General features: G+C 41.8%; 1 protein-coding gene across 4 annotated transcripts in view; it reads left to right on the forward strand.

Moving 5' to 3' along the window:
- The window catches only part of LOC109469423 (trafficking protein particle complex subunit 3-like), a 9,066-nt gene extending 1,461 nt beyond the window's left edge, over window positions 1-7,605 (forward strand). The window contains exons 2-7 of one of the 4 annotated variants that reach the window (XR_002140190.1): window positions 894-991; window positions 3,810-3,909; window positions 4,507-4,605; window positions 4,742-4,825; window positions 6,556-7,343; window positions 7,570-7,605. Coding sequence is in view for 2 of the 4 variants with exons in the window: in XM_019767934.1 (XP_019623493.1) it covers window positions 894-991; window positions 3,810-3,909; window positions 4,507-4,605; window positions 4,742-4,825; window positions 6,556-6,675 (501 nt within the window). In the remaining 2 variants the exon portion in view is untranslated. The other 3 variants (XR_002140189.1, XM_019767934.1, XM_019767935.1) reach the window with 3 other exon arrangements.
- Window positions 7,606-10,676: the final 3,071 nt, after the last annotated feature.

Consider the following 10,676-nt stretch of genomic DNA (forward strand, 5'->3'; position numbering starts at 1 on the left):
AGCCGAAGACCACAAACCCCCAGTTCTATAAGCCTGCTACGGAGGCTAATCAGAAAACAGCCGAAGACCACCAAACCCCAGTTCTATAAGCCTGCTACGGAGGCTAAACAGAAAACAGCCGAAGACCACCAAACCCCCAGTTCTATAAGCCTGCTATGGAGGCTAATCAGAAAACAGCCGAAGACCACCAAACCCCCAGTTCTGTAAGCCTGCTACGGAGGCTAATCAGAAACTCTTGTCTTCTTGTCTTGTTCAGGTACTGCACAACACCCCTAGATTGGGGTAAAACGTGCAGGGGAGCTGTGCGATGCGTTATTGCTGCTTCCTCAGGTGTTGTAGTACTGCAGCGTTGAACTTCGTGGGTTCCGCAGTATCAGATATCTCTTGGGGCAAAATGTTCCAATCTCTGACAGTTTGTGGAAAATATGAATATTTGTAGCAGTCTTTGTGAAACGTTAGAGGTTTGTATGAGTTGGAGTTGAAGTGTCGCGATTGGCGCGGGATAGGTGTCAACAAGGTTTTGACCGGAAGGGCTGTTTTTGAGTGTCTTGCTTTCTGAAGTAATGTGAGTCTACTTGCTGTGCGTCTGTCCTTTAATGTGTCCCACCCTAAATCTGTGACCAATTTGGTAGTGCTAGCATAAGTATCATAGGTATTAGAAACAAATCTGGCCGCTCTTTTCTGGACCGATTCTAACTTGTGAATATGTTCCTTGTAGTACGGATCCCATGCAGCGCTAGCGTATTCAAGTTCTATAAGCCTGTCTGCTACGGAGGCTAGTATTGTAGTGTCTATGAGCACCAGCAAAACTTGTTGTGCTCAATTAGTCAATAGTCAACAACCATGTGTTAAGTTCTAGTAGAGGCAGACAAATGAATTTCCTCCCCCCCCAGAGTGCGGAGTTGTTTACGCTGACCTATGGGGCCTTGGTGGCGCAGCTCATTAAGGACTACGAGAGCGACGAGGAAGTCAACAAACAGCTCGACAAGATGTGAGTTTTTTACTCTTAGTCTTACTACTACTACTGCTACTACTGCTACTACTACTACTACTACTACAGCTCGACAAGATGTTTTTACTCGTACTATAGTTACTACTACTGCTACTACTGCTACTACTACTACTACTACTACTACAGCTCGACAAGATGTGAGTTTTTTACTCGTACTATAGCTACTACTACTGCTACTACTGCTACTACTACTACTACTACTACAGCTCGACAAGATGTGAGTTTCTTACCCGTACTATAGCTACTACTACTGCTGCTGCTGCTACAGCTCGACAAGATGTGTAGTTTTTTACTCGTACTATAGTTACTACTACTGCTACAGCTACTACTACTACTGCTACTACTGCTACAGCTCGACAAGATGTGAGTTTTTTACTCGTACTATAGCTACTACTACTACATGTACTACTACTACTGCTAGTACTGCTGTAGTACAGTCTACTGCTACTACTACTACTGCTACTGCTCGACAAGATGTGAGTCACGAGATCTCATTCTCAACGGAGTTACTGAATGTCCCAATGAAAAACGTAAGAACTCTAGTATCCAATAATTATATTTCCGATATTGGGCAGAGATATAAATTTCAACAAGGCTCACCGTGTAGGGAAAAAAGCCGATCCATCTATGTCATCTTCTAACCGCCCTATTCTTATCCGACTTAGTAACTACAATGACAAGTTAGATATTATATATCATTCCAAAACACTAGCTAACCAAAACATAACAGTAGTCCAGCCTACTATTTCTTACGAGATTTCCGACTTAGAATACGTTCTGCTAAACTTCTGTAAGATACTTCTCCGCGTCCCTAAAAGCTCAGTTAACGCTGCTGTAAGGGGTGAATCAGGCGTATTCCCACTGTACATAGATATCCAGACGCAACTGATCAAATATTGGATAAGATTAAACAACCTCCCTGATGACAGAATAGTTAAGAAAGCATATCACGAAGCCGTTAGACAAGAGCAAGACTGGGTAGTCCATGTACGAGACACACTCTGTAGACATGGTTTCCAAAATATTTGGTTGAATCCCATTACAGATGCCAAATATTTCGGATTCATTTTCAAAGAGCGCCTTAAGGACGGATTTCTATCTGGGCTGGAGGCAAAAGATAAATAGCTTTAAAAAACTTGAAACATACTCAAAAATAAAAAAGAACTTTCACATCGAGAACTATCTCCTATCTGTTCAAAACAAATCATTTATAGTTAATACCACAAAATTAAGAATCGGAGCACACTGCCTAGAGATTGAAAAAAGGCAGACACAACAATATACCAGCCAGTCAGAGATTATGTCCTACGTGCAAAGATGGAGTTGAAGACGAATATCATTTTCTGATGACATGCCCCACATACGACGAAGAGAGACGCAAATTAATGCAGATGATCCGATGTAAGACTACTAAAACATTACCCAACACATCTAGAGAGACGTTCCATGTACTTATGTCATGTCCAGACACATTTTCTGTATATATAGGTCAATACATTTATAATGCCATGCAAAAAAGACATCTTAGAATAGCTGTATAAGTAGAGTCACTGAATTTTTTATCAACTACATGTATATAGCATAGCGTTTCGTAGCATTTGTATGTAGAATCTTAACATTCCTGGCAAGTAACTTAGTATACACTGTTTAGTAGCCATAGAACATGTTTAGTATAATTAGGTACAACTGCTCACTGTACCCTTCATGTGTATAGTCTAGCGTAATGTAGAATGTACATGTAGAGTCGAAATATTCTCTAGCCAGTAGCTATTTATAATACTCTGTCAGATACAATGTCCGTTGACCATATATATAGCATTATGTTAGACACATACCAACTAGTAATCCTATTATTTGCCATACATTGTACCCGTGACAATCGTTGTGCAATAAACTTTGACTTGACTTGACTTGTGAGTCTTTTACTCTTAGTCTTACTACTACTACTACATGTACTACTACTACTACTACTACAGCTCGACAAGATGTGAGTTTTTTACTCTTACTGCTACTACTACTACTGCTACTACTGCTAGTACTGCTGTAGTACAGTCTACTACTGCTACAGCTCGACAAGATGTGAGTTTTTTACTCGTACTATAGCTACTACTACTACTACATGTACTACTACTACTACTGCTACAGCTCGACAAGATGTGAGTTTTTTACTCGTACTATAGCTACTACTATACTACTGCTACTACTACTACTACTACTATACTACTACTACTACTACTACTACTACTGCTACTACTACTACCTCTGCTACTACTACTACTACCTCTGCTAGTAATACTACTACTACTACTACTGCTAACTTACTATTACTATTACTATGACTACCTCTGCTACTACTACTACTACTACTACCTCTGCTGCTACTACTACTACTACTACTAGTACTATTACTATTACTACTACTACTACCTCTGCTGCTACTACTACTACTACTGCTAGTACTATTACTATTACTACTACTACTACCTCTGCTGCTACTACTACTACTACTGCTAGTACTATTACTATTACTACTACTACTACTACTACTATGCTACTACTGCTACTACTACTACTACTACTACTACTTCTACTACTACTACTACTACTACCTCTGCTACTACTACTACTACTACTACTACTACCTCTGCTACTACTACTACTACTACTACTACTACTACTACCTCTGCTACTACTACTACTACTACTACTATAATTACTACTACTACTACTACCACTACCGCTAATGCGGCTACCAATGTGACTACTGCTACAAACCATGTTTGTATTTTTTCTGCAGGGGCTACAACATCGGAGTGAGGCTGATCGAGGACTTCTTGGCTCGTTCGTCCGTGGGGAGATGTCACGACTTCAGGGAAACTGCCGACGTCATCGCGAAGGTACAAACAAACAAACAAGCAAACAAACAAACAAACATTCCCCTCAACATGCACACTCTAGAGCTTCTTGCCATAAAAAAAATCCATAAAAATTGAATAGAGGTACAAGGCAACATGCACAAAAATTAAATGGCCAAACAGTCTACTTAACATAAATCATTAATTTTATCAATTTTATTAAAATCAGTCAACATAACAGGAGTACATACTACATAGTACGCCTGAATTGTGTTAACTTCACAATATCAATGATACAAGAAGAAACACGGGGCAATTATATACATACAGCTACACAAGAAGAACATGAAACACGAAAAGCAAACATTTCTTATCATCAAAGTCATGTAAAAATACTAATAAAAGGGTAACAGACCTGGATTGTAATACCAACATATCTCACTAGAGGGCGCTTTTGCACCATCAAACTTTTCCTTGCAGTCAACCAGGGACCTGCCAGCTTTGTGGAATGACTGAGTGTGAAAACATCCATTTTCACCTTATTTTTTCTCCAGGTCAGGAAGAGTTTTTGCAAACCCTAGATAACAGCCGGCTGACGGAGTTTGTTTGTTTGTTTGTTTGTTTGTTTGTTTACTCCAGGTGGGGTTTAAGATGTTCCTGGGCATCACTCCGACTGTAGCCAACTGGAGCCCAGCAGGGGACGAGTTCTCGTTAGTTCTGGATAACAACCCGCTAACGGAGTTTGTTTGTTTGTTTGTTTGTTTGTTTACTCCAGGTGGGGTTTAAGATGTTCCTGGGCATCACGCCGACTGTAGCCAACTGGAGCCCAGCGGGGGACGAGTTCTCGTTAGTTCTGGATAACAACCCGCTAAAGGAGTTTGTGGAACTCCCAGACGGACACCAGAACCTGAACTACTCCAACCTGCTGAGCGGGGTCCTCAGGGGCGCTCTCGAGATGGTCAGTCTGTTTTCTTTTTGTTTTATTTTGATTTATGCTAAAAAAAAACAGTTACTCAAGCAACTGAATATGATTCTGGAAACGGTCAGATGTTTCAAGTAGCATCCACTACCTGTCCTCAGGGGCGCTCTCAAGATGGTCTGTTTTTTTTATGTTTACCGAAGGAAAACATATTGTTTTTGCACCATTTCTTCTTCTTCCGTTCCAAACAGTGACCTCTGACCTGACCAATGACATGACTTGTTGACGTCTGTCACCATGGTAACTGGTGTTGGGTTACATAATGTTGCAAAGTTTCATAGTAGGCATTTAGACTCCTGTCACCATATACATGTAGGTGGATGTGTTTGAGAAAGAATTAACAGAGCAGGCCATATCCGAAGGTAAACATCATGCATTTGCTTTGCAAATGTTACTTTTTTAGTTGTTTTGTTTTGATTTATGCTAAAAAACAGTTACTCAAGCAACTGGATATGATTTTGGAAACGGTCAGACGTTTCAGGTAGCATCCACTACCTTTCGTCAGTGTCACTGGAGAACTTGTGCAGAAATGCAGGTTAAAAAAAAAACACTTCACAAGGAAAAAAAATTCATTCATTCATTCACAACCCAACAGTCAATCCCAAACTCTCTATACAGCTGCAATACACAAAAGGAAAGAGAGAAACATGCCCAGAATGCTAAATGTTCACATCAAAACCTACCTGCAGGCTCTAAAACCTAACAAGCACCCGAACCACAGGGTGCCTTTATAATGGTGCACGCAGGATCGCTTTAATAGGACATGAAATAACAGGACCAGCTCGAGCTCTGGTTTTATTATTAAAGGCCTTAACAACAGGCCTGTATAATCTGAGTGATGATTTTCACATATGGACCCGCCGGTCTTTATTTTCACATATGGACCCGCCGGTCTTTATTTTGTAACGGTTACCCAGAAATCCCCTTGTCATCTCCAGCTCAAGTTTTAAATTTGTAGCAGGGGCTGGTCAGGGTTTGGGCGTGCCAGTGTGATTTTTGGGTTCACGGATTCTTAAAGCAAAATGTTTAAGTGGAAAAAGATGATGAAAACAAAGTTTTCTTCCCTGCCCTCTGCAGAACATTGTGTGGTCGTTTGGCGTAAAGGCAGATCTAGAGCACGCAACCCAGAACCAAGAGGTCCCGGGTTCGAATCCTGCCCATGTCACCGATCTTGTGCTCTTGGGAAAGGCACTTTACACGGCTTTCCTCACTTCGCTCAGGTGAAAATGAGTATGCCAGAATGATCATTATTATGATCGTGGGCATTAAAAGAAAAACCAGAACATTATGACAATTTACCACATTTGTGGAAGGATTTACATCACAGATGACTTTCACCTCTTCAAGATGTCAACCCCGAGACCAGACTGTAATGTTTGAACCACTCACACCGGGAAGGTCCTTTACTCTTTTCGATAAGTGCGGTGGGTTCTTTAACGTGTGTGGGGTGTGGCTCTCCCAAACACGGGACCTCCATTTAACGTCCTATCTGAGGGACGGCCCTAACCGAAGCTAGGTACTCATTTTCACCTGAGTGGAGTGAAGAAAGTCGTGTAAAGTGCCTTTCCCAAGGGCACAAGCTCGGTGACGCCAGGCAGGATTCGAACCCGGGACCTCTTGGGTCTGGGCCGAACACGCTACCACTACACCACATAGATTACAGTAACATTAAATGCCTTCCTGCCCTTTTTTCTCCTTGGCTCCTCCAGGTCCAAATGGAGGTAGATGTGACGTTTCTCCAAGACGCCTTGAAGGGCGACAACACCACAGAAATTCGTCTTAAGTTCATCCGGAGACTAGAAGACGCCTTGCCGGCAGGGGAGGAATAGAACAGACATCTCCAAGGAGTCGGTTCCAAGGAGTTGGTTATTCTGGACCAGTATGTTACTAGGGTATCATTCAGGATCTACAGTGGGTTACTTATAGCTTTGTTAAACAAGTATGTCGTCGGCAGAATATACTGTGCCTGCATGAAAGTCGTAATGGATTGTGCATAGGACCTCGGCAAAATGTCTCTTTTGATGTTGTGTCGGGAAAGAAGTTATGTGCAACTGGCAAAAGCTATGGTAGCCACACATCCAACGCAAACCGTTCTGCTCAGCACAGCACATTCTGCCGACATACTAGATGTACAAATGTAGAGTATAAGATGAGCAAAGATTGAATAGAATTCCTATCATTGACCCATAGCACCATACTGTACGTACAGACATACAGGAGAATGGTATGTCCATATGATACATTGTCACTTTTACCTTTAGCCTGCTAAGGCAGCCTTTTGGCATCAAATCTGTATTAGTTAAGGGTTAGGCAGCAGGGGGAAGGTTAACCATTAGATGACTAAGGTAGACATTTGGCACCAAATCTGTATTGGTTATAGGGTTAGGCAGCAGGGAGAAGGTTAACCATTAGATGACTAAGGTAGACATTTGGCACCAAATCTGTATTGGTTATAGGGTTAGGCAGCAGGGAGAAGGTTAACCATTAGATGACTAAGGTAGACATTGCACCAAATCTGTATTGGTTATAGGGTTAGGCAGCAGGGAGAAGGTTAACCATTAGATGACTAAGGTAGACATTTGGCACCAAATCTGTATTGGTTATAGGGTTAGGCAGCAGGGAGAAGGTTAACCATTAGATGACTAAGGTAGACATTTGGCACCAAATCTGTATTGGTTATAGGGTTAGGCAGCAGGGAGAAGGTTAACCATTAGATGACTAAGGTAGACATTTGGCACCAAATCTGTATTGGTTAAGGGTTAGGCAGCAGGGAGAAGGTTAACCATTAGATGACTAAGGTAGACATTTGGCACCAAATCTGTATTGGTTATAGGGTTAGGCAGCAGGGAGAAGGTTAACCATTAGATGACTAAGGTAGACATTTGGCACCAAATCTGCACTGGTTAAGGGTTGTGCAGCAGGCACATGGTTAATAAATAGGAGGTGCACATGATTTTTGAGAGGATCTACTGAAAAGTCTGATGTATGAATTCTACTACTAGTATCTGTATGGATATAGCTGGTATAACCAGCATTCGGCATAACACACCAGTATATAGCTGATACTATTTGTGGATGTGAACTAGATATATATGTGTGTGTGTAATGTAGCTGTCACAAGACATGGATATTTAATGTTGATCTGTACATACTACTTAACACTTGTCAGTTGTATTGTCATTCTTTCCACATTCATCTGTGATCAAGTATACGGTCTATCAAACATGTGTATACGTTGTATCTGTGGTACAATTGGTACAATTATTTCACATTGATAAAATTATGCAATTTCCAATTTTTTTCTCTTTACGTTGTAACTATTTGAATGGTGCACATTGATTTGATTTACAAGTTTCTTCCTAGTTATACCATCTTTCAATGGAGTGGTATCATTAAAAGTTCAAAATTCATTGTTTAAATTTTGAACCAGCCTTCATGGCTCCTATCGTACCATTTTGGGCCATAATAGGATGCCTAGGCCTGTTTCTATTTATTTTTTTTCGCCAACCCGCTCCATTATTTTTCTAGAAAAATCCGTTAACCAGGAAAATAAATTGGTGTGGCCTAAGAGCTAAATTACTTCTATGCCTCTGTCATTGTTCAGTTTAATTGTTGTTTGTCTCATCCTTATGCTTTAATTGCCACGAGTGGCTTTCTGGCAACAAAGAATAAATCATGTCTGGAATAAACCAAATGAAATGTGAGGGATGCCTGCTCTTTGCTTTTTTTATGTGTAATAAGCAATGTTTCAATAACTGCCACACATGTACAAAAATGTGTATAAATGTGGCTTACTTAGTCGCCACAGCTCACTACTAGTACACATACGTATATTGTGGATTTTAGAGGCCACTTTTGATCGGCACAAACACGTACATGTGTACGAGAATATCGAGTACTTTACCCGTGTTTAACTACGCTCCAGAAAAATAGTAAAAATTGGCCAAAATCTTTCCTATAGTGAGGATAGCATTTTAACCAGAGGAGTTAGGATGCAAAGGAGGGTCCAAATGGCTGAACCATCTGGCCCACCAACTCTGGTTTGGTATTCATTTTATTCGGCCAACTATTTAAAAGCATCCCCAGGGGCCTGGTAGAGACTACTGTAAGTCCATTTTTGATCACGAAATCTTTAAGTTCACGGTTTTTGTATTTGTTCAAAAAAATCCCCCTCAGTCAGAATACCAACCGTCATCGGAGTGACAGTTATGAAGTGCGGAATGTCACGCGGTGTCACACAAGCGCCGAGCGGCGGCGTTTAGCGTCAGATTCTCTCTCTTAAAATGGCAACCATCATCAAAGCATGCACCCGCCCAAGGCTCGAAAGTCCACTTTTTGGTCCACTTTTTATCTAAATGTCCAAGATTTTTCCTTAAAAGATAGACTGGTTCGTGTCACCAGCGAGGCTGGAATCGTAGGAAAACTGCCCACTTTGTCATTGAAATAAGTTATCTCTCATTTTGTCTTTGAAATCCTCTCAAATAAGCAGGAAATGCCATTTCAGAATGTTCATTTTTCAAAATTTCCTGGGGGAGCATGCCCCCGGACCCCCCCCCCCTAGGAACCTCGCGCCTTGCCGGTCCCCTCAAGCAGTAGGAAGAACCCCGCCCCATTCAAAATCCTGACAACCATAATCGGAGTGACAGTTAAGAAGTACGGAATGTCACACGGCGACACACAAGCGCCGAGCGGCGGCGTTTAGCGTCAGGATCCGTCACGGTTCTGCTGAAGATGCGCCGGAAATATTTAAGCCTCTACCGGGCTTTGGGGGGCGGCTGGAAAGAGTAGAAATCGGCCAAATAGAGAGATAGCATGCCGCAACGGGTGCGGCAAAATGTTCTCTCCCAGCAGACCAACTCCCCCAGCATGTTATCTCTCTATTTGGCCGATTTCTACTCTTTCCAGCCGCCTCCCGAAGCCTGGTAGAGGCTATGGATATATCGTCGGAGTGACAGTTATGAAGTGCGGAATGTCTCGCGGTGTCACACAAGCGCCGAGCGGCGGCGTTTAGCGTCAGGATCCGTCACGGTTCTGCTGAAGATGCGCCGGAAACGTTCTCCGTGACCAGCGAAGCATCTCGCGGGTACAGCAACTGAGGTGACATTTCTGTAGAGGCAAATGTCAGGGGAACTTTAACAGCGTTGTCTGCCCCTATATGTAATCTCCAAGCAGATCCTACGGTGGCAAGGCAGTATTAATAGGGGGCTAATAGCCGATAGAATGCATAGCCGCGTAGGGTCTGCTGGGAGATTACCCGCTACAAGGCGTTGCTTTTCTTTAATAATACCAGCCCGGCAAGAACCATTTCATCTCCAAGTAGATCTATTGGTGGCTACAAGACAGTTAGATCAAGTCAGCAATACGCCAAGACAATATCAAATCGGCTAGACAGGGTTAAATTGACAGGGCAGTATCAGATTGGCAAGACAGTATTCATTCATTCATTCATTCATTCATTCATTCATTCATTCATTCATTCATTCATTCATTCATTCATTCATTCATTCATTCATTCATTCATTCATTCATTCATTCATTCATTCATTCATTCATTCATTCATTCATTCATTCATTCAACACCTCAGTGCGAGGCGGCTGACCAGGAGACACTCTGAAGATTCCGTCGGGAAATCAAACAAGGCTGTTTCCGCGCCCGGCTCCAATTATACCTGGGGAGTCGGCAAACAACCCTGAACCTGAGGGTAACGTGAATGAATGAATGAATGAATGAATGAATGAATGAATGAATGAATGAATGAATGAATGAATGAATGAATGAATGAATGAATGAATGAATGAATGAATGAATGAATGAATGAATGAATGAATG

This window comes from Branchiostoma belcheri, unplaced genomic scaffold (genome assembly GCF_001625305.1).
Source record: "Branchiostoma belcheri isolate BF01 breed outbred unplaced genomic scaffold, Haploidv18h27 scaffold202, whole genome shotgun sequence".
NCBI classification, from domain to species: domain Eukaryota; kingdom Metazoa; phylum Chordata; class Leptocardii; order Amphioxiformes; family Branchiostomatidae; genus Branchiostoma; species Branchiostoma belcheri.